This window comes from Chamaea fasciata, unplaced genomic scaffold (assembly GCF_029207755.1).
Source record: "Chamaea fasciata isolate MVZ Bird 193981 ecotype frontalis unplaced genomic scaffold, bChaFas1.0.hap1 SCAF_20, whole genome shotgun sequence".
NCBI classification, from domain to species: Eukaryota; Metazoa; Chordata; class Aves; order Passeriformes; family Sylviidae; genus Chamaea; species Chamaea fasciata.
Genome location: NW_027094105.1, coordinates 6,190,971 through 6,215,588, shown reverse-complemented (window position 1 = coordinate 6,215,588; position 24,618 = coordinate 6,190,971). Strand labels below are relative to the sequence as shown.

The 24,618-nt window shown below is 42.3% G+C and overlaps 1 protein-coding gene across 12 annotated transcripts in view; it reads left to right on the top strand.

Annotated features, from left to right (window-relative positions):
- The window catches only part of FNBP1 (formin binding protein 1), an 89,269-nt gene that overhangs the window by 46,190 nt on the left and 18,461 nt on the right, over positions 1-24,618 (top strand). For 5 of the 12 annotated variants that reach the window (XM_066201503.1, XM_066201500.1, XM_066201497.1 and 2 more), the window contains exons 5-10: positions 2,900-2,962; positions 3,769-3,873; positions 16,356-16,484; positions 18,222-18,368; positions 21,786-21,983; positions 23,345-23,527. In XM_066201503.1, coding sequence (XP_066057600.1) covers positions 2,900-2,962; positions 3,769-3,873; positions 16,356-16,484; positions 18,222-18,368; positions 21,786-21,983; positions 23,345-23,527 — 825 coding nt within the window. The remainder of the gene's footprint in view (positions 1-2,899; positions 2,963-3,768; positions 3,874-16,355; positions 16,485-18,221; positions 18,369-21,785; positions 21,984-23,344; positions 23,528-24,618) is intronic. The other 7 variants (XM_066201505.1, XM_066201506.1, XM_066201507.1 and 4 more) reach the window with 3 other exon arrangements.

The following is a 24,618-nucleotide window of genomic DNA, read 5'->3' as shown; positions in this document are numbered from 1 at the left end:
AAAGATTTGCAAAACCAGAAGTGACTTTGCTCACAACAAAGATATATACTTGGGACAACGCAGCAAGAATTAGGAGTTATACGTAGAAATTTGTCGAACTAAAAAAAGGCAGTATTTCACTGAACTCTTCAGGATGTGGTGCACCAGTATTTATCACGATTTAGTATTTCACTGTTTAATAATCTTCAATGCCCGTTTTACATCGCAGCATTCCATTTGTGAAGAAGTGTTTCTAAAAACAATAAAGTATCAAAATGCAGCAAAATCTGAACTAGATGCAGTCTCACTGCTCAGGTCCAGTATTTCTACTATGTGGTTCCAGAAGCTTGTGCAGTTTGTTTTATAGAGAAGGCAAATTTGGAAGTAACAGGGATGGCTTGTTAAACTTACATTATTCAACTACAAAGGTTTAAAAATACATGCTATGGGCAGTCCTGTTATCTGATAGGCTTTTGTTTCCAAGTTCATCCTTCAGCTCCTCTCGGCAATTGTCTTCTCTTAAATGAGCCTGGCATGTTGTTTTCCTGAGGTTTATGGGTCATTGACAGTATTGGGTTTCACACAGGCCAGCTGCTCCCAAATCAGGTCCCTTCCTACCCTGGCCAAGTCGGAGCAAATGGGGGCTGGTGGAAGCAAGGAAGGCAACATGAAGACATCAGAGTCATTTTACTTCCAGAATCGCTGTTCAGGCTTCCATGAATTTCATGCTCATTAGCAAAATGTTGAAAAATGTAGTGTTAAATTACAGTTGTTTCTTGGGACTGTTTTTGTTGCTCCTTGGGACTGTTTTCCTAAACTCTTATTTACAAAAGCCTGAAATGAGGAGCCCCTGGCAGGGAAGAGGCAGCATCTGTCACACGCGGAGTTGAAAGGACATGGGGATCTACAAAAGGAACCGAAATCAACTTGGAGCCTTTCCCTGCCACCCAGCAGTTTTACAGTGATGTCAGGGGTTTTTTAATGTCACAGTGTGGTGAGACAGTGTTTGGAGAAGGGCTCTGCTGTTCCAGCAGTGCTGGGCTGTCACTGCTCCCCCTTCCATGGCCCAGTGGCCACACACACACTCCCTCCTCGGAGGGCAGGAGCAGAGCCAGAGCTGAGCATGGCACGTGCCAGGATGGAAAGATTTCTGACTCTGGGCCTCTCTTGTCTGCTTTAAAAATTTTCATGTAGCGATAAGCACCATCCAGACACATAAAGCTGCAGAATATCCCTGTGCTCAGCTCAAGGTGAGCATCCACCCTTAGCAGACAGTGTTTGGGACTACAGGTAACAGCATCCAGAGCACCCAGGGTAGCTCTGGTGTTCTGTTCTTGCAGATGTGTAGAACGTCACTGTGATTTTTAAGCCTAAATGAGCCTATTGGACATGGCATGATAGAGAATCGCAGTTTTGCAGCTTTTTGCTGTCATTTCTGACAGAGTCAGAATGGCAGCTCTGAAATGTCCCTCACTCCCCTGACACAGGAAAATACCAGTTGCTGTAGTGGAAGATGCAGGAAACCAAGGAGCTGCCAATTATAAAGTGCTTGGAGGCATATTTTTCTAACTGTGGCATTTTGTAGCAGGTTAATGATCTGGAGTGCGAGCTTTTTTTAACCCAATAAACCATAGGTATCACGTTCCTTAAGATTTACATAAAATCTCATTACACTTGGGTGTGAGAGCACATGAATTCTAGGGGGATTATCTGGCAATATCTGCCCTTTATTTTTCAAGTTTACTATGTGACACCATTCCTGTATCTGAGTAAAAGTAATTGTCAGTAAATAATACAAAAGAAAGGCCTCTTCCTGTTTCAGTTTGCTTCATTATTTACTTTACAGGGTGGTTTGTGGAAGGGAGTAACCTGTTGTAGCAGTCAGCTGGGTCTGCATTCCCATTCCTGTCCTGAGCTGGGTCATTGACTTATACAATGATCTGGAATGAGTTGCTGATCTTGAGGGAAAGCCAGGCATATGGAAGAACAGCTTGCCTGGAGAAACTGTGGCTGCTCCATCCCTGGAAGTGTCCAAGCCAGGTTGGAAGGGACTTGGAGCACCCTGGGACAGTGGAAGCTGTCCCTGTCCATGGCAAAGGGTTGGAACAAGGTGGTCTTTGAAGTCCCTTCCCATCCAAACCATTCTGTGATTCTAAGGAGGAATAAGCTCTAATACAGATTAGATTCTTTGATAAAGAGCATTGTGTAAGGGCTAAGAACTGTTACTTAAACCAACTGCAATTAAGAGTCTTGTTCCAAAAAAAAAAAAAAAAAACCATCAGGAGAGGATTTCCTGTTGTTGTTTAGCTGACATCTCAATTTAAAACTTGTGTTACACCTCACTCTGTGAGCACGCACCCACCCCCAGTGTGTGGGAGAGGAGGGATTCTGAAGGGACCCATGGCACCAAAACCCTCTCGAGAGGAAGGAGCAGCTGGCCTTGCACACACAGCTAGTAACTAGGAAGAAAAGGGGTTTTTTTGTTGAGTCTGAATGAAAATCAGGGCAAACATCGGTTGTTAGAATGTGCCAATCAAGTGCATCTTGGTAAATTCATGTAGGGAGAAATTTTAATTTAGAGCCAGTGTTCAGTCTGTCACCAAAGAAATACTCGTCAGATAAAAGTGCTTCAGATCTCATGATACGGGAAACCAATAATTATGAGATACAGTGAACAATACAAGGTAGAATTGCTAAAGGGATTAATTAGCCTTAGTCAAACTAACCACTATAATTGATGCAAATATCCATCTGCAGCCTGCTGAGACATTAGATAGTCATCACACACCTGCTCTATTTGCCAGCCTTGCAGAACACAGCTGTCAGAATGATTTCTGGTTGGGCTTTTTCTTGAGCATACTTGACTATTTGTTCCTTTGTTGTTCAAAATGTTTTCTTTCTCTTTTCTTTTTCTAAACAGCATTTCCATGATGGCAGAAAGGCACAACAACACATTGAAACTTGCTGGAAACAACTTGAAGCAGTAAGTGGCAAATTCCTCAGATGTGACATTTAAGTCGTTTATTTATTGTTTTCAGAGAGATGGTTCCAAACATTTTATTTGAAAAAGAAAGGTATATGGATAAAGGTTGTAGAAATGGGATTTTTAAAACTCTGCTGTCTTAAATACACTCGCAATCTTGAAAAAGTCTGTTTTAACAGAACATTTGGCTTCTGTGGGTTCTTTGTCTATCACGAGCAGCATTTCATTTGATATGACTTGAAAAGTGTGCTAAGCATTGCTGAAACTGCAGAGTCCCTAAGGGTCCTGTTTAGTTATTCCACTGAAAGTTGAACAGCTTCATAATGTGTGAATAAATTGAACAGGAACATCTCTTGAGTCAGGTGCTGCTTCCCAAAAGTAAATACATTGGAATTCATGTGGAGAATGAAAAGTGAGGCTGCAAGTACAGGAGAGGATAGAAAGGGGCAATCAATAACCAAAAATCCTACTTCCAAATTTATTAACCATAGTAACTCCCTCATTCGCTTACAAAAATGAAGGAGTTAAGTGCTGGAAGAGAATGATTTCATCTATAAGAGTGGAAGTGATGCTAAAAGGGAAAAAATTCTGAAATATGAGCAACCTGAATAATGGAACCAAAAATGTGCCTCTGGTAACTCCATTTTTTGAGGTTCATTAATATGGAAATGTATTCCAGTGTAAACAAAGGAGCCCTAAAATCCTTTAGTTGTTACAACAAATTGTTTTAGTGGCAGGCGTGAATTTTAGGTAGATTTTGGTATCTTTTGCTTCCCATAATGGAGGTTTCTGGTTTTTTTTTTCAGAGTAAAAGGCGGTTTGAACGTGATTGCAAAGAAGCAGATCGAGCGCAGCAGTATTTTGAGAAAATGGATGCTGACATCAACGTGACAAAAGCAGATGTTGAAAAGGTGAGCTGGAGGGTGGGGACTGTAAACATGGATGTGATAGGTTTACTTCCTCAGTCCTCCTGGTAGGATAAACCCTTTGAGGCTTAATGCCTTACTTGAGTCAGTCTGTAGGTTAATTAAAACCAGGGAGGTCTCTGCAGAAACCTTTATTTATATAAAAACTCTAAACAGATACAGTCAGGTTTTTTTTTAGTAGGTGTTATCTGAGTTTAACAGAGCTGATATGGCTCTAAAGGAGTTTATGCAAGCTTGATTTTAACACCCCAGGTTCTGTGACAGTCAGGCTTGTGAGGGCTCCCTGAGGGCTGCTTGCAGTTTCATGCATTTTCCTTTTCTCTCTGATCCAGGTAGAACCAAACTTCCTGCCCTTTAAGCAGCACTTCAAAGATTTCCCAATGTCATTGGATGCAACAAAGTATTACCAGAATTGTTTTTCATAGTTGTAGGTTTAGAGCAGGACAGCTTTCCATGTGATGCAAAATCCTGGAATCCATGCTTGTCACAGATGGCACAAGGCTTTTATTTTCATGTCTCAGTTGCTGGCTGGTTGCAGAATCATTTGTGGCTTTTTTACGATGATCCCCACTCAGTGAAGCTTTTGAACTAATGCTTAATTTTAAACATCCAGTCCTGTTTCAGCACATCTGTCTGGAAATACTTTCTCTCTTTAGTTTGATTCAAAACTGGATGTGTGGAAGGATGCTTAAAGTTTAAATTTTACTGGTCTAAATCCAGTTGCTTAAGGAAGCAATGAAGAGGAAGAAACTGTTTGAAATAGCTTGTTTTTGGAGTTGCACATATACTCAGAAGATGCACTAACGTAGATCAGAAACACTACATTACAATGTGTAAGGACAGTTTTGTCCTCCTTGAGTTTGAGTCAGACTGGCACAAAATAGCCAGAACATTTGAAAATGTTTATTCCTTGAAGGAAAAAAAAAAAAAAGGCAACCAAAAGAGAAAGGAAAAAGTAAAAGCTGAAGCTTAAAATATGACAAATGTTTTGTTGCAGGGACAGGAAAGGAAAGTGAATTATAGGTAAGAAATCTTTCTAGTCTGAGGTCTGCCTGTAAAATGTAGGTTTTGCTTCTCAAGAGGTGTGCTTCATTCTATTCTCAGTTACTTCTGTCCTGTGAAGATATGAAATACAAATTTCCCTTTACATCTGTGGGATCTCATGTTTCTGGTGCTGAGCGTCAGGACGTTGCGTGGCAGAGTGTCAAGGATGCTCTTGGAAATGAGGACAGTAAATCATAAACAAGCTCAGAAAATTTCCCCCAAGTGCTATTGCATATCAAACGACAAAATACCTCTGTGGTCTTGTAATTTGCTTGGCTCTCAGTTGCAAATTCACCATGTAGATTTGGTCCTTTGTTGCCTTCTGGATTTGCCAGGGCACTTGACAGATGAATGCATGTACAGATTGTTAAAGATGTAGCACCACATGTGGGTTTTTCTAACAGAGAGGGATCATCTCTGCTTTATCTGTTTAAAGTGATTTTAGAATACTTCTTTCATAGATAAAATTAGGGCTTGCCCTAGATTTTTTTTTTCCAAAGCTGAGGTCATGTCAAAGGGATACAAAGACATGACTTACTGTTTGAAAAAGGAGACTGAAATTCTTTATTTCTACATCCCTTTCCAAGGCTGGCTTTTTCTGGTAGGAGTAAAAGGTGGCATACTGGTGATGTATCAATCTAAGAGTGTTAGGTAAATTCTGAGAAGCAATTTCCTACCCTGGTGCTCTGTATCAAGTGAAGCAGAGAGGCTTCCCTTTTAAATTCCTCTAGCTTTTTATTGTATGAATTTGTAAATTATTTATTGCAAAATGAGGCTCAGTGGTATCTTGAAAGAAAAATCTGTTAGTTATGCATGTTGGCAGCTCTCAGGAGAAGGCATTACTCCACTTTCCAGGCAATCAACAGAGTAGATGGGAGAAGGAAAAGGTTATCAAAATGAGTGGAATGTGAAATAATATTACTGAACAGAGAGAACAGTGTTTTCCAAGTGCATGTGTTAAACTGGGTTCATCCATGTCAGGCTGTGAATAATGCCCTTTCTTTGCTCCCCTCTGCCCGTGTGACTTGGAGGCTCTTGCATAACTCCCAGGGCAGAATGGGATATTGTTTCAGCAGCACTGCTGCTCTCCCTCACTCACTCCAGGGGGATGCAGGAACTGCTCAGCTCCAAATGAAGCAATAGGATGACTTCAACCTCCTCCTTCTACTGCAGCAGTTCTGATTTCTCTTGCCACTTATGGCTTGGCTGCTGCACTCCTACCCCCAAAAGCTCCCGGAAATCCACCTGGCCAGGAGAACGGGCAGTTTGGCTGTGTCAGAGCTCTTCTCTTTGGCAGAACAAGGTGCTCCTCAAGCAGTGGGGCTGGTTGCCCTCATTTCTTTGGCTTGAGATTGACACCTTGGCTGCTTCAGCTTGTACCTGCCAATATGAGCAGACACAGGAGCTATTTTTTGCATCACACATGATAAGAGTGGATGGCATTAATGGAATTAAAATTCTGCAGTGATCACAATGTCACATACAGTCAGGAGAGAATGCAGCTGCAGTTTCCTAATGCTAAGCTGTGTGAGGTTCTGAAATGCTCACATCTCTTCATCTTTCAAGTCTTTGTAGCCTTTGACAACTGCAGCAGGAAATTCTGTGCCAGAGCTGCCATCTACCAGCACTTTTCCCTTTCCCCAGGTATTACAGTTTGGGAGCATTAAGTAACAGAAAAAGTGGCAGAAGAGTAGAATAAGAGTCACTTTACTCCTTATTTCTCCAGGACTGCTTGACAAAGGGCCTAAAGGCAGGGCTGGATGTGGAGCCTGGGCATTCCTTGTGTGGGACCAGGTATGTGGAGGGCATGTCCCTTCTCTGCCCCCTTCTGTGGCCACGATGGGCTCCATCACGTTGCCAGACAGCAGCCTGGTAGCTGATCCTGGAGGGAGGAGTGTTTGGCTTCGTTTCCTCTCAGCTCCTTTTTTGGCAGTAGGAACATGGAGCAGAAGCTGTGTTCAGTCTCTGCAATGTTCACAGAATGCAGGAATGGAGGGAGAGTGGAGCAGGGCACCTGAACTCCCTTCCCTGTTTGCACAGAGCCTGTAAACCACCAGCAGCCAAAGCTTGCAGAGATGTTTGTGTCAACACAAAATGCAGCATAGCAAAGTCAGGGCAGGAAGCTCACTGTCTGTGAAAATATCTTTATAAACTAAATAAATGATGCAACATGCTGATGCTGCTTCCAGAGAGCCTTGTAGGTATCACTGAAAGCTTTATTTCATTTGGATCACAGTGGGTTGTGTGCTTTAAAGCACTTCTCTTTCAAAAACCACAGAGGAGCTGCTTCAATTTTTTGACCATTTGGGGAAATGGTCTCTGTCGCCAGCACGGAGCCACTGTACATATAAGGCAGAGCCCTATTGTTCCTGCCTTTTTTCAGAGCTGCAATCACTAAAAAGCTGACATCTTTATGGGATAATGTGGTACCCAGTGGTGCCATTGCAGATTTCTTGTAATAAAATTTAAAAATCAGCCAGCTTTTCTAAGGGTTTCTTTTCCTGGTAGGCATTTTTCAGAGTCTGATTTTCAAGAGGAAGTGGCTGAGGCCAGCCATGGGAAGGGGTTGCCTCTTGATTTGCTCAGCAGTTGTGGCAAGAAGAGTGGTTTGAAGTACTTGGTATCAGGCAAGATCTGTCCCTTGGCTGAAAAGGAAACAGTCAGATGTTGACCTTAGGCAATAATCCGACATACTTGGGAACTTTAGATGTGTTTGCCTTTGGTTTTGAAGTGGAGAAACTGAGGGGAATGGGAGTGATCTCAAGTTTACTGAAAGCTCTAGGAGCTTTCCCCGGTGCTCTGCAACTTTCAGGTTATGTCTGCAATATCCAAGATGTTTTGGAGACCCAGAATAGCTTAAGATTTGCATAAAACCTTAAAATAAAATATCACCATGATATCAGTTTTTTAGTCTGTAAATATAACTGTGGGGAGATACTGAGGTTTCATTTTCTCTTTTCTTGTGTACAATTACCTGGGTGCTGAATTTCTGCACAAAGCACAGAGTCTGTCCCCTTCTTTACCCACAGGAGACACACTTAGCATGGCTTGGGGGGTAGCCATGAGCTGAATCATGGACAAAGTCTGACAGAACGTAGGTGTAGAAATCCTGCTAATTGGAAACTGGGATTAGCTGATCTTCCCGTGTGCTCAGCATTGCTGTCAGGTGGTAACTGCTTTTCCAGCCTCTCCTCTGGGCTGCTGTGCTGTGGGACACAAATCCCTTCACTGGGAGCTTACACATCCTTACAGTGAGGGGTGTAAGAAGCTATTTTGGGCTCTGGAGATATCCCAGGTGGGTGTTTCAGCAGTCGAGTCACAGTGGAGCCAGATGAAATCACTGACATCCCCCTGAGGTTTAGTCGGCAAAGTTTGTCCGCAGTAAACTTCACCATGACCCTGGGTTGTAGGTATCTGCTTTCTGCACACTGTAACTACTTAACAGGCCTAGTTTTTCAGGAGGTGCCAAGTCATCTGCTCTGTGATGGTGGGATTGGATCCCTTCCCTCTCCTGTGCACTTCAAGGCATCCACTGCCACCATGAGTGTACCAGCATTGTAGAAAATCCGGTGCCATGCAAAGGTGGTTTTACAAGGTGGAGAAGCCTTACAGTATTTGTGTTATTAATTCTGCAGTGAGTGGTTCCGGAGGCTTTGCTTTTCCCATTCTTTGCTGTGAATTTGTGGAGGTACAGCAGCAGCATCAAGGTGAAATATGCTGGTGAGATGTGCCAGGCCCAGGCCTGAGCACGGTGCAGGAGGGCATGGCCTGTGCCTTTCTTGTTGGAGAGTTTGGCACTGCAGAAGATTTTCCCTGTGTGCTGATGAGTTTTTGGTATGTTGAGTAGGTAGCTGCTTGTCTTTTGCTCCACAAATGGAACTGGCTGAATTTCTGTGTGTTTGCTTGTGATGAGTGTCAGATTCCTCATCAATTCAAATGCTGGGTAATGTGATTTAACGTTATTCCTCTGGGTTATGCAGACCCCAATCTCCTTTCTCAACTGCTTCCTTCCTAAAGGATGATGCAGTGTGTGAATGCAGGGAGTCCCTCAGGAGAGCAATTTGCATTTCTGGAAGAGTAAGCCTTGTTTACAACCTGCCATCCCTGCCGCTCCGTGCAGAGCAGCTGTTTCCCTTTTGGAATCATGACTAATTTAAGAGGGTCGATTTCTACTCAATAGAGAGTTAATGACTCCAGCAGGAGTGTCTGGGGAACTTAATAAATCTCCATATATACCCTATACATACCCTGTGCTTGGTGATAAGAGATCAAAGAGCAGATCATGAGCCACTTTTAGTGTAAGGCAAAGAAATCCAACCAAACTTAAATTTCCTTTTAGCAGTGCTCCCCTGCAGCAATGCTCTACGTGGCAATTTGAGTGAGTTTTGTAACAATACAACTCTTTGGGGAGGTGATTGCTAAAGGGAGGGAAAGGGGATGTGAAGGGGAGGCTTGAGAATATCTTCTGAATTAAATAACTGCAGTTTGAATCACCAGTGCAATAGAACTGGTTTTCTAAGCTAATGCAAAGCAATTATTTCATGCTGTACAGTTGGAAAGCTTCTTTACACTCATTCCTTTTCTGTCAAAACATTGGAACAAATCTATTCACCTGCGTGAGAAACAAGGCCTCAAAATGTAGCTAATTTAGTTTGTAAGCTGTTCAGTTTCAGTGAATCATAGAATACCAGGTTGGAAGGGAATTGAAGGATTGTCTGGCCCAGCGTTCCTTGGCAAAATCACAGTCTAGACAAGATGGCCCAGAACCCTTTTCAGCTGAATTGTGCCCCCATGTTGGGGATTCCACCATTTCCCTGGGGAGATTATTCCAATGGCTTATTGTTCTCACTGTGAAAAACTGTCCCCTGGTGTCCAATTGGGGCCTCCCCAGGGGTAACGTGTACCAATTCCCCTTTGCCTTTCCCATGGGACTCCTGGTACAGTCTCCATCTTCTCAGTAGTCGCCCCGCAAACACTGGGACACACTGACAAGGTACCCTAAACATTCATTCTCAAGGCTGACCTAACCCAGATCTCTCAGCCTTTCCTCACATGACAGCTTCCCCGTGCTGCATCATCTCTGTGGCCTTTCTGGACCTTCTCCAGTCTGTCCAGGTATTCTTTTTTGTGCAGTGGGGACCACTTAACACGATATTCCAGGTGTGGCCTGACAAGTGCTGAGTAGAGTGGGACAATGACTTTATCTCTGCTGGGAAAGCCCTTGTTGCTGCAGCTCAGCATCACCCTGGTCACTCAGACTAATTACCTCCCTGAACGACAAAGTTGTTTATTTTACCCATAAAATTCATCTTCAAGGCTACAAAATTTGTCCTGGTAACTTTTTCAACCCTGACTGTCCCTTCTGCCTTGGCTGTGTTTGTAAATTCTTTCTTGGAGAGAGAGGACTAGAACTGTGCCCAGTATTCCAACTATGAGCTAAGCAATCTATTACCCAGTCTTGAAATTTCCATTATTTATATTCAAGAAATAATTTCCATTTTTTATATTCAATACCCAGATTTATACATGGCAGAGTTTAATTGCTTATGTAGTACAACTAAACAGATCTCCAGAAATCATTTAAACATTGTCAGCCAGTGCTCCAAATATATCTTTTCTTGTTACCTCCTCCATCGAATCCACATAACCTTCCATCCACAGAGATTATCCTTCTTTTATAATGAATTAGACTTGCCAGGTATCCTCGTGGAACTGCGTGGAAAACTCCTGGGTGTTTGCAGGGATTCACAGTTCAGTCATCCAGAGTTTGGTTATTTAGTATTCATGACATGAGAACGGCAGTGCAAGGAGACAAACTTTTGGGTCTGAGGCACAGTTATTCCTCAGGGCCTTGGAGCAGTGTGCTGCTGAGAGCTGCTGCTGTGCTGCTCTTCTTAATTAATTTAGTCCATCTCTGTTGTTAGAGCTTCAGCAGGACTGTGTTGTTTGAGGATATCTTTTGTTAGGGTGAGTTTCTGAATTCTGGCAGAACTGTGTGCAGTGAGACTGCACTAGATAACAATTCCTGAGATGTGGTGAGGAAGATTTTCCATCCTCTGTCAGTGGTTTGCTCATTTGTATAATATATTCAGCCAAAGGATTTCAGGGATCCGCAGAGTCTCAGATTCTTCCTCCACCTCTTCAAGTGTTAAAAGAAAGGATTTTTCTTTTTGTTTCTTTCCCTGCTGTTATTTTGCACACCCTATTCTGCTCGGTTTTTTGTTTGTTTTTTTTTTTCAGGAAAGCAAATATCAAATCCTTTCTCTGCTTGCCAGTTCAGAGAGACTCAACTGGTCATTGTAAAATATTAAAGAGTGGAGGCTATGTAAATCCAAGGCTGGAGCCCTGGCCCTGTTCTGCAGCGTGTGGCAGGATGCCCACTGTTATTACTGACCCTGCACACGCTGCCAGTGCCGCTGCTCCCGGGAGGTGCCCGGTGGTCGCAGGGCGGCCACAAAGGGAGGGCCAGAGCCTGGAGCTGAAAAATCTGTGAGCAATAGAAAGCATTCCTGAAATTGGTGAAGTGTTTCTGAGTCTGCCTTTATCATTAAGCTGTTTTGAAGGGATTGGGTAGTTGAGAGGAGGAGGCAGGGATGATTTTTTTTTTTTTTGGTGTGTGTTTGCATTTTAGTCTGGTCTTGGATTTGCCAAAGACAGATCTGTTCTGGCAGGCAGTGGCCTGGCAGTGATGCATCTCACATGTTGTCTGAGTTTGAAAGAAAAGAGGGGGTGCAGAATGGAAGAAAAGAAAAAAGAAACAAAGTGACCCCGAAGTTTTGCCTGGAAGCTCTGCCATTCTGGACAAGAGCAACTGCTGAGGAGTTGAACTGTTCCACTTAGTGTGGACCAGCTGAATAACAGCCAAAGTTTTTTTCTGCCCTTTTCAGTTATTCATATCACTCCCACCATAACAGCCCTGAGGAGCTGCATTTTTTGTCTGTGTAAACCCAGAAGACAGTGTGTCTATTGACCCTTTGGCTGTTTCTGGAATGTGTCTCAGAAAATTGTTCTCAGCAAAATATCCTCATTCTTTTCTGTATTGGGAGACCAAAATGGCAGAAAATGTACTTGGTTTTTAAAAATTTCTCCTACACTTCATCAGAGGTTGTATTTCCTAGCAAAGGAGGCTTGGGGGGTAAAGGTAAATGGAACAATACAAATGGATTTATTTAATTCTCCAAGAGCCTTCATGTAAACTGTAGGAGTTTGCAAAAGTTTTTTTACATTTTCAGGGTTGGCAGTGCCCATACTAAAGTGTCCATGTTCCCTTTCTCTGTTCAGTTTTCCTGTTCAGAGGCATAAAGTATTAGGACTGATTTCATTCAGATCAATATAAAAAGCTTTCCTAGTGCTGCATGTTTGCGAGGATTGTGGATAAGTTCCCTTGTCTGTCATTCTTTGGTCTCATTCAGGTGGTTTCAAGCAGGTGATAAGAAGGCTCAGGGTTAACTTTCTTCTGATTTCTTATTTAAAAAGGGAAAGAAATACCCCCATAAATACTTGAGTCAAGTCAGATTTTAGCACATCAATGTCCCGCCCTGGCATCTCTGAGCTCCTGGTAGAGTCATTTATCTGCACTAACTTGTTGTTATTTCAGTCTGGTTTGTGCAACTCAGTTGTTAAGAAGAAAATCTGCAGGAAATGTAGTTAAAATCCTCTTGAGAGAACAATGTTTGTGCTCTTCCTGCTACCTTAAGAGATCAATGCCACAGTGTGTGTTGCTAGCTCATGTGGCCATTGAATTTAATGTTGTTTTTCACCTAAAGTGGATGTGCTGCTGAGGCCTGATTTTTTTAAAAAATATTTTTGAAGTACTGAAGACAGCCGCAGAAATCAGCACTTGGTAAGGTAATACTACTCTGCAGTTGGCTACTGTCCTGCATCCTTTCCCATCAAGCAGCAAGGCTGTCTAAAGGAAGGGAAAAAAGATAGGGTTTGATTCTATTTAATGGCACTTCTGCCTAGATTCTGAGAGAGATCACGTATAATAAGCCTTTCCTGCTGCTGGTGAGCTGTTACCTGGTTGTCTATCACAGCCACACTTCTTTACCTTGAGCGTTCTCTCAGAGCTGCAGAAACACTCCTCTGTGGTGTGACTGCTCAGGTCTGATGGCAGTGGGAGCCCAAAGCTTACCTGTCTGCTCCCTGCAAGGCTGGAGGTGCTGCAGGTCTTGGGCTGTTCGTTTTGGGGAGCACTTTTCTGGATGAGACCAGCACTGATATTTTGATTTTGGTGCTGCCACATGAGTTCAGACCAAAGCTGCCTTAACCAAAGCAGACTTTGGTAAGGAAGCCATGCCTAAATGCACCATGGATGTTTATTTTGGGGTAAAAACCCATTACAAAGGTATGTTTGGGGTGGGAGATGTGTGAAATCCATGCATCTTTTGCAGTGCCAGGCATTTGGAAGCAAAATGCTGCTGTTCTCCCCACAAACCCCTCAGGTGTACATACCCTTTTTGCTTTTCTACAGTGCTGAAAGGTGACCTCATTCTTTCTTCCTTTGAAGAGGGGAGATTTTGCTGCATTCAGAATCCCTGGCCCTGACACCTCTTACAACTGAGCAATCTGTCAGCCTGTAGGGGTGGATTGGGTTTCACATATGGGGCTGGAAACTGAGCTCTTGCTCACTCATCCCTGCCCAGTTAAAGGAGAGAATGTGTTGCCTGAAAGCTACATCCCAGTATTGTTCTCCTGTATCTGAAGTCATCGTCTGCTTTTCCAGACCCCAATTATTCCAAAGCCTTTCCTTCTGGAAATACTGTTCAGAGCAAATCTTTTAACATTAACTCTAAGAAGCCCCCAAAAAACCTCAGAAGCTGTTTGCATGCACAAGTGAGCAGGAAAGAAGCAAAACTTCATGTTCTGTAAAGCCCAGCTATAAATTATTCCTGAAATAGCTTCTGTGACTCTCTGCAGTTCTGGACTACTGCATCCATTACTCTGAATATGAAACTTAACATTATTGACTCTTTTTATCATTCTGTGCTTTAACAGAGTGCAGGAGTCTCACTCTAAGGTACAATTCTTTTAATACTAGAAGTGATGATGTTAGGGGAAGTGACATACTGAAATGAAGTAATAAAAAATTCTAGATTTTAAAAAATATTTTTATTTCAAGATCCAAATACCTCATTGGAAAGATATTTAAACAGTCTCTTGGCCATTTAATGCATTTGGCAAGTTGAAGCATGCCAAATGCATTAAATGGCCAAGAGAAACAAAGCATCACCAGGGCTCTCCTACAAAAAAAGTTCTGGTTTTGGAATGCACTCAATTTTATTTACTGATCTGCTGCCCCCTCTTATTTGAGGCCAGTTAAGATTATTTTGGAAACTGAGTGTCTACTCTTGTATACATTTAGCTCAGAGTTACTTTGTCATATCCAGCCAATGAGTTTGCTCATGAGAATGAGCTCTGATGGCTTTAATGCTTGCTGGGTCTGCCTGGAAATGTGTAATAATGGATTTCTTGTTTTTCTGCTTCAACAATAGAGTCAAGGGACAAATTCCTGAGTTGCATTATTTAAAATTATTTTTATAAAAAGAAAGAGAGAGACAGCTGCGTGAGTGGGAGTGGGGCTGGTGTAAAGTCAGCTCAGACAATGGGTTCCTCTTAGGTAGATGAGGAGAATGGGCCTCACAAATGGATATTGATCTGCAGCAGCTGGGATGTGAGGAAGGAGTTGGGAGATGAGTGTGAGCCACTCTTACAGCTGCCTGCCTTTCCATGGATGACTTTGTTTTCCTGGTAAATTTGTGTCTATGGCACAAGGATATATTGTTTTCCACTTGTATTTAATGTAGCTGTATGTGTGTGTGTGGATGGTAAAGTTTAATAAACTTTATAGTGCTTGGGCAGGGAAATGATCGATGTGGCTTCTTGGAATTAGATTGCAGGAGGTGAATTTTCTGGAATTAGGCACTTTTGCAGGAGTTAGTGGACAGTTAAAACTCTTGGGAACAAGCAAAGTTGAAAATATGTCTTTTATTGGATTCACTTATTTGGTAATAGTCACATTCTTCTCCATTTGATGCTACCGTTTCATCTCCTGTGATGCACTTAGTGCCCAGTATCTCCTGATATTGAATTATTTTGAATTATTTTCATAGAAAGAATGTGGAGGGGATCTGTGAAATTCCTACAATCAACTGCAAAAGCAATATCTGAATTGAGGTGAAATAAATTATTAGGTGAGATGTGCAAACTTGACAAGTGTGGGGGAAAGTCACTTCTTTACAAATTGAGATTTGAAACCTCCTGGCAGAATTTGTTACCTTCCAGTTATGATTACAAAAACATTCCATGATTTGGTATTCCATGGATTTATTGTCAGGAAACTATTCTCTGCTTGGAACAGTTCAAAGAATAACCTTCTTCTGAACTGGTTTTAATGGGAGCCCACTTAAAATACACTGAAATTCTCTGCTGTGTTGTGTCCTCCTGAGGCACTGTTTTTAAAGCAGCATTTCTCTGCCTTGTCTTAAGGAATTATTCAGAAATTCAGGAGCAGAGCTCCAGCCAGGGGATGGGGAGTTTCAATGAGGGGAAGGCATAGGGAATGTTGGAAGGGAAGAGAAGGAAGAGCTCTGCTGTAGGAAGGCCAAAGGCAAGGAAAGAAAAGGCATCTAAACCAAACAGATGGGAGAGGCAGTAAGGGAATAATATTGGGCAGTGAAACAGATAACAGAAGGCCTTGGGAACAGAACTGTAAGGGGACAAATCTGCAAACATGAAAGGGTCACTTGGGGACAGATTATTCTAGGGAAAGAAGTGAGATTAATTGCCCAGTGCTCTGCTGTGTTGGGTAGTAAAGCAAATCATCTGTGTGGGTAAAAATAGGAAGGGAGGCATCTCAGCTGCGGCTCAGGCTCTCCTTTCCTTGGGTGCTTCATGCCAGGGCTGTGTGAGGAGTGTGGAGAAAGGGCTCTGCAGGGCACACAGAGTTAGGAGGTTTTGTCATGATTACTTTGGCTAAAATGAGACAAAACTGTTGGGTTTTTTCTCACTTCCCTTTCCCCAGAAAACGCTGCTCACCAACAGGGAAGCAGCTCATTAGAGGAAAGCGTCAGGTGACATCCACCAGGGCATGGGGAGAGCAAGAAGTGTGTCCATGGATGTACTGGGAAGGTGCCTGTCCCATGGGCAGGTGAAAACACCTGTTTTGGTGTTTGGTGGGCAGTTCAAACAGAGGTTGTTCATGGAATGCCAAATGATTCATGAAATAACACATTGTAATCCTGGGAAGGAGCAGCAGCACTGTCCACACTGCAGCTTAAATGTTTCACAAAAGAGGAGTAAACCACAAGCTGGTGTTCAGAGTCTCATATTCCAATGTTCCTGCATGGTAAAATGAGGAGTTACCACAGTGCAATTGCTTTCCATGTAGCCTAAATGATAAATTTCTTTTGGTGTTTCCTTAGGCAAGACAGCAAGCCCAGCTGAGACATCAGATGGCAGAAGACAGCAAAGCTGAATATTCTTCCACCCTACAGAAGTTCAACAGTGAACAGCATGAGCATTACTACACACACATACCAAACATCTTCCAGGTAAGGGTTACTGGCAGCGCTCTAGAGTAGCCCCTAATCCTGTGACAAGAACATATTGCACATCACCTCATTTCTATGACCCTGACTTTTAATTTTTGGTGATTTTTTGGGTCATTCTTGGCAAATTTTACATGCAATCTGCCACCCTGAGAAGGTGGTAGGATAAATTATCCCTCTTTCTTTAATTAGATATAAAGGGATCAATAATACACAAGGAAGGTGACGTTGAAGTGTCGTGACAGATGAGGACAGCCTTTGGAATCCTCACAATCTTTTCTCTGTTCAGTTCCTGTGTCTGTGCAGCTGGGGATGAGGGAGAGCATCACTGACATTGTTGGGGGCAGGAGGCAGCTGGGCATTGTTGCGTCTGTAAAGTCCAGCAGCCCTTTATAACCTGTGTTCAAGTCAGGCTGCATGGATGTTTAAATGTGAACCACAATAATTCTGCAGCAGTGAATCCAAAGGGTTTTAAGCGAGCTACTGATTGTGTCTTAGGGTGCCTAAGGACAGGCTGCAGAGGAAGAATAAAAAAATCCATCAGATTCATTCTGAGTGAAGATCTGAGTTTGTGCTTGAATGAATGAATTGAGGTTAATGTAGTAGAACAGAACTTCTAAATGACTGTTCCATTGTAATGGGTCGTGAGCATCAGCAGTGGAAAATACAACCTTTTCACGGGAGGACAAGTCACATGCTTGTCATCAGACGAGAAGTGGCTGATATTTGCGTGGCAAACACGCACTTTCTTACCCACTGCTGAAACTTACGAGCTTAATGGACTCCTCCTCTTTTGCCTCATGGTATTTCAAACCAATGCCTTGAGATAAACTGTTCCTGGAATCCAGCAAATACTGGAGCTGGTGAGCACTCTGATCTGTAGGGTGAGCATGTAAAAGTCCTGCAGATGTGCCCTCTTCCCTATCACTGCACCACTGAGCTCCAGGGCTTGCTTTTAGACATTGAAATAAGCTGTTTTGTAAAGAATTGATGTTGCTTGTGGATCAGTCAAGGCAAAGGGGATTTTTAAGTTGACTGCTCTTGCAGTCCAGTGTGAAACAGGCTGCTCCTGTTCATGCCCTTCTGGATCCTGCTATAATCTGTCAGAATAGAATTATGCCACACTCAGCTTCCCTCTGTGGTAAAGGAGAGGCCCCTGGAAGAGATGCTGGAGATCCTGGAACTGAATCCACTGAGCAATGAGGAGCTGTGGTGTGAACAACACGTGATTTTTTTTGTTGTACATGAATAACATCAATACGTGGTGTATTGTGAATAAAAAAACATGATGTATAGGACTCCCTAAACACCAAAAATTATCATCTAGGGAAAAGAAGGAGAGACATCAAGATCTTTGTTTCCTTGGATTCTACAGTGGAATGAAAATAAGATTGTTCTGAACATGTACAGAAAATAAAAGAATTCTTTGCAGAAATTCTTTTAAAAGCCTTAGGAACCATCCTTACAGAAGTCTAAAGCTGGGGTTTGAAAAATCAGCATTTTTTAACATAAAAAGTTAATTGAAAGATTTCCAGTAATAGTAAAAGAGATTACTTTTAGAATGGCATTTGATGTTTGAGGGAACAGCATCACTTGATGCCTTCTTGAGAACAACTGTCCTAGTTTGTTCTTAAAAATATATTTAATCCCTAAGCTTTAAAGTAGTTGACAGAGAGGAAAACTGGGGGAAATTGTGAAATTAATCTTGATGTTTGACCTGAATGAAATGTAATATTTCAGAAAATACAAGAGATGGAGGAGAGAAGAATCGTGAGGATAGGTGAATCCATGAAAACCTTTGCAGATGTCGACCGCCAAGTGATCCCTATCATTGGGAAGTGTCTGGATGAGATAACAAAGGCTGCAGAATCAGTGGATCACAAGAATGTAAGCGTTGCATTGTTGGTTGTCATATTTAGTATTGGTCTCACGTTTATGGGGACTGAAATCCTGGGCTCAGGCTCAGCACAAGAGCTTTGCAGTCACGGAACTAAACCAAAGAACAGCTTCTTGTCCCAAGCTGCTTTGTCTGAGGCAGGATGTGCTCAGATTATTTCCCAAATCTACTTAACACCCAGAAATTACTTTCCTGCAATGCTTTTTAATTTTTGGGGTGGTGGTTTGTTTTGGTTTTTTTTAATTAAGGAATATTCTCTCATTTTATTAGGATAATTACTTTTTGAAGTATTGCAATTTAAAAGTAGGCATCAGCATGTTATGTTGGACATAATTTCAGATACCTAATCACCAGTTCTTATAAAGGTGGTTCCCATGTCTCATAGAAAACTGAATGTTTCAGAAATATCTTAATTGCAGTTAGCTGTATAATAATGAAAATATTTAAAGTATTGTCTACATGAACTATTGCAAAATCTTTCTGTGAAATATTTCTTTGCAGGTTTGAGGTTTGCTGGCAATCTGTAAATGGGCAAATCTTGATTTCTGAGCATCATTTTCCATTACAGGATGCAAAGAAACCTCTCAGATAGATAGAAAGGCTGATAAAGATTTCGGTTGAGCTTCCAGATGTGCAGTGACCACAAGGGCAAACGTGTTTTCTGTTTTGTTTGCAGAATTATCTGCTCCCTTCCTACGTGAAGCCTCTGTTCTTCCAGCCTCTCTCATGGATCACATTAGTGCTTCAAACACTGACAGCATATGTGTCTTGCTACCTGTTTGAATTTCCCATACATGTTATTCACTCAAGTCTTTTCTGAGCTCTTCAGTGCCTGCAGCCATGAACTGGCAGCATAAGCCCGAGGCTGAAGTTTTGAAATTCATCCTCTATTCTCTGTTCAGCAATTACTCTCACAGAGAGCAGCCTGAGAAACTCAGGGATCTGAAAACTACTCTCTGAGTGGGAAAAGGGGGAACTGGGGCAGTGATTCCTGTATTAGAACAACATACCCTGCTTGAGGTACAGCTTTTGGTGCTGCATGGTGAAATCATGCTGGGGAGATTCATATCTCAGCCTACACTCTGCCTGAGTCTTGTTAGCAAAACACAAATGGAACTTAAGCTGGGTGTTTGAATCAGGGTGAATTTTATATAATCTTGCTCACAAATAAGTCCATGATGGCTCATACACAAGTGTGACTTTGGAAAATCATGACTTTGAGCATTGATAAGTGGATTTACCGGGATCTCCTGTAAACACTGTGCTGACAAAAATGTATTTAACCAAAATACTTACATCTCTGCAGCTGCAAAGGGTTTAGTGTGTTCTATCTAGTTATGTTCATAAAGAATTCTTTTTCCTTAAATATCATCAAGGGTTTTTTTATCTCTGCAGCAGTAATTTTTGATTATAATGAAAGTGCTGGATTAATTACTAAACATGCAACTGTGTAAATGGGATTGCTTTATGTCCTCATTGCAATGCACAGAATTCCTGTTAATGCCAATAGAAACTGCCTGGACTTAGCAGGGAATACTGGTTTGCTGTTTTTGTGTTTCTAAGGCAGTTTTAAATATGTTTTTTTCCACTTCCCCTTTCTAACCACTTGAACAGCACAAAGGTCGTGTGGCAAGCGTGAGCTGTGGTGACTGCCAGGTGAACCTGTGCAGAACCTGATTCAGAGGGCTCCAGCAGCAGATAAAATTAATTTGTTATGGGCTTGGAGTTCCTGTTATGACATTTTCTCTGTGATATATGGAGCATGCTGGTTATTTTTAGCTCCATTGTAGTGGAATGATGTTTGGAATCAATGGAAGGAACACTGTAAAATTCAGCGAGGAAAAAGTGGAAAGCTCCATGCATAGGAAAAAATACCAGTGGAGTATTTAATATAACATAGTGTAATTTCTTAGAATCAGAGAGTGTTTTGGGTGGGAAGGGACCTTAAAGCCCATCCAATTCCACACCCTGCCATGGGCAGGGTCACCTTCCACTATCCCAGGCTGCTCCAAGCCCTGTCCCACCTGGCATCCACAGACTCCAGGCTCTTGTAAATAGTCTCTCTCCATCTTTCTTGTAGGCTCCCCTTAGAGTTCTGGAAGTCACCTCAAAGCCTTCCCTTTTCCAGGCTGAACAATCCCAGTTCTCTCAGCTTTTCCCACTCTTTTCCCCTCTTCTCTAATCCTTCTTCATCTTGCTTTCATGTCCATCTTTAAAAATATCTTCAAGTTTAGATCTCAGGAAGTTTTAATATCAAACAAAGATGGGATAATGGAAAGTGTTGTTCTACCTCCCTAAAACTCATGTAGGAATTTCATGGTGCCACCTGAGAGACTGAGGATCTTAAATCCATGTGGATCTTCACAATCCTGTGAAGACTTTTGCAAAGCTTTTCCTGTATCTGTTTTGCTCAGTGGAGCCTGGCCTCTGGATATGTTTATATCCCAGTAGATTTCTCCTGAACAGCATTTTCCCTACAGCCACTCACAGATGCTGTGAAATGCCTTCAAAGCAACAAGTTCTTTTTATGTAACAGGGCAGTGATGCTCTTCTCTAGGGAAGAATAAGATATTTGTGTGCCAAGGCACAGAATCTCTAGTGATCTTGGAATACAGCTGTTAGAGTATAACATAATCTCTCTTCCCAAGAAAACAAGTAGATAGGAAGTCTATTAGGATTTTTTTTTCCTGAGTCCATTAGATTTAAATGTATTTGGCAAGCTGAGTTCTGAATTTGATCTTATGTATAATTAATTTTGTTTGCAGACTTGAGTAGGAAAAGTGCTGTGGATTTGTTTGGCTTTGATTTGTTCTTTTTTTCTTTTCCCTCTGTCCAAAAGAGCAAAGCCACTGTACACAGTCTACAGCCAGTTTGTGGCTGATTTAGATCTTTCCTGGCAGTGCCAAAAGGGAATGTGTCTTCAGTGGCTCCCACACCAGGGCATGGGGCTGCTGGTGTGACCTTGGACTGCTCAGATGTCGGGTAAAGCTCATGAAACATTTACAGCCATTTACTGTCACTAAATTCACAACCAACTTGTTGACTTGTGGCAGAGTTATCACACAAGAGCTCTGTTTTATAGGAGTATTTATTGGGATTTTCCTCTGATTTGCTAACAGCTGTATTCCCAGCAAATCTGTACCTTAAATCTTTGTGATGAGTCACTTACTGAGTGTGATATGCTTTTCTAGTCAGTTCATAAGCTCTTGGTCCTCTTCAGCAGAAGGTGGAGAGGCTTGTATTGATCCTGGGCTCTGGTAGGGCATTCATTCCCAGGAATGAGCCTGGTCACTCTCAGGGTTGGTCCCACATAAACAAACTTTCTTGTTCTGCCTTGATGTGGCACCAATTGAATGTCAAGCCTCAGCTGAGATATTTATGCTTGTGTTGGATGTGTCCCATTCCAGGATTCCCAGATGGTAATAGAAGCCTTTAAATCAGGGTTTGAGCCTCCGGGAGACATCGACTTTGAGGATTTCACGCAGCCCATGAAGAGGACAGTGTCTGAATCCAGCCTTTCCAACTCCAGAGGGGATGGGAAGTCAGAGCCCAAGTTCGGTAGCAAATCCAAGGGCAAGTTATGGCCATTCATCAAGAAAAATAAGGTACTGATTTGCAAACTTGAGCTTGGTGCTAGTGTGTGTTTTGTCAATAACTTGTGTCTTGTCTAATAATCTTGGCGAGTTGAGTTTTTTTAAAGAGAATTTTAGATTCAGAAAGTTAATAACTGATGTCTTAATATGGTGTTTTGTTGTAGTCTTTGGTTACTTAAGTTTCTTTATAACTTTAATTTTTTTTCTTGTATAATTTCCTTAATTATGTTGCAGTTTTTAAATTAATTTGTCACGTCTCTGCCATGGTCCATTTCTGTTCCTAACTCAGAGAAGGAGTTGTTAACCACTTACCTAGTGCCATGTGTGCCAACTAACATTGTTACCTGTGGGAGGCTTCAATGTGGCCTTACTGTTTTGACACTCCTCAAACTCTCCTTGGCTTTCCATTTGCGTTGTCTTTCCAGTCTGTGCACTGGGGTCAGCAGGTGGGTGGCTGGGAACAGGGAATTGCTGGGATTCACTCTGAAGCACAACTAATGGAGCGTAACTAACTGAGCAGTTGACTGTTTAAAAGACCACATTAACTTATGTACCCATTAAACCTTTTTCATTCCACTGTCATACTTTACACCATAATGCATGGCAGCATTTATCTGGGGTTGCCAGGACGTGTCAGGGGGACTGGACTCAATCAGGTTTCAGTAACACTGATGGAAGCCCAGAATAGCTTCGTTTTTTTGACCTCACTCTTGCTCTGACCTTTTACCAAACCACTTAAATGTGAGTTTTAAAAGTCTCCCTGTTCACAGGAGGTCATTCCTGTAGTGTTGGTGTGAGAGAGGACTCGCTGTCTGGTGCTTACATCAGTGTAGCCAGTATAAAAACACAGCCAGGACTAACTCCTGAGCAAATTCATAGAATGATCTGTACAAGTGAAGTGTGATGCACATTGCTGAGGTATGATTTGGAAGCAGGAGGAATGTGGTTTGTTGTTTTCCAGATAATAGAAACGCTACTGGGCACTAAGGTACCTTCCTTATCTGATCCATTTAAATTCAGGTATTTGAAAGCTCTATCCATATGCATTATTCCGAGCTGTCCACAGAGCAGAACAGGGCAATTTATGGGGATAGTGCTGCATGGAAGAGTCTGCATGAGCTTCCTTCAAATTACTTTTATGTTACTTTTCTGTTGCATCACTTACTAATACTTTCATTTATCACAACTCTTCATTTAACACGATTCTTAACTACTGCTCTCTCCCCTCTTTTGAACCATGGCCTTTAATATTTAATTATTTAATTGGTTTTTTCTCTGGATTTCAAATATTGGTTTTGATGCTTATTTTCGTTTTGTGTTTTATCTTTTTATTTTGGTTTTTATTCTGTCACTTCTCCATCTCTTATACGTAGCTTATGTCCCTTTTAACATCCCCCCATCAGCCCCCTCCTCCTCCCCCTGCCTCTGCCTCACCCTCTGCTGTTCCCAACGGCCCCCAGTCTCCCAAGCAGCAAAAGGAACCCCTCTCCCATCGCTTCAACGAGTTCATGACCTCCAAACCCAAAATCCACTGCTTCAGGAGCCTAAAGCGCGGGGTAAGTTCTCCTCTGGATACCTCTCTCTCTCTCTCTCTCTCTCTCTTTCTTTTCTTTCTTGCGCTTTTATTGCACGTTCTGTTATGTAAAAACTTTTGTTTTGTGAACGGTTCCATTGTGTTTTATCATAACATGCAGACAAATCCAAGGGTTCCCAACTTATAAAGCCATTTGTAGTCAAAACCCCCACCATGAAACCACAAAAAGTACAGTTGCTGATGGAAATTATTCAGCTGGGTGTTTTGGGGGAGGAGGGGTTGGACAAAATACAGAAGGAGCTGAACATGGAGTAATGCTCATGTAAGAAGTCAAAGTCTTTGGTTTTTCTCTCTGCAGGGTGGGTTCAGCTCATTGTATCAGAAGGAGAAGAGTAAATTAGGAGGGATTCTAGGAGATAATAGTTCTGATTTCAGTTGGTACAAGTTCAGTCTGGAGTGATGTTACATTGTGACTGGAGCAGTGGGAACTTCTGTTCCAGTCCCTGGGCCTCAGCTCGTGGTTCAGGTGGTGCAGTTTCAGTCTGTGTAGTAACTCTGTGCCTTGACACAAGAAACTGGTGAGATGAGGAAGGTGAACTGATTCTGGGTGGTGACAAAGTCTTTCCATGATCCATGTGTGCTCTAAGCCAGGGCTGCCAGGTCAGGAGAGGCTGGGGGACAATTATCAGCACCATAATGCACAGTTTAAAATTATATTTTGTGCAAAAGCTTTATTGATGCAGTGTGGAAGCTCCAAATGACAGAGGAGAGGTTCTGAGGGAGCAGGATTTGGGATTCCCCTGCCAACAGCTGCAGTGCCATGTGTCAGTGCTGGTTTAAGCATTGTGTTGTGGAAAGATGCTGAAGGCCACCATGGCTGATTTGGGGATTCACCTGGGTTTAGGTCACACTGGACCAGCACTTTGTGACACATCACCACTGTTCCAAGCTCAGTGTCCCTGGCTCCTTTGCTGCTGATAAAGAAGGAAATATGGCCTGAGGTTTTCCAGGTCAGCTGCTGTTCCTGTTGCTGACAGCAGCTGTGGTTATATTCATAAACCAATGTTTAAGTGTTTGTGTGGAATTAAATCCTCTCATTGGTGGTCTCCATAA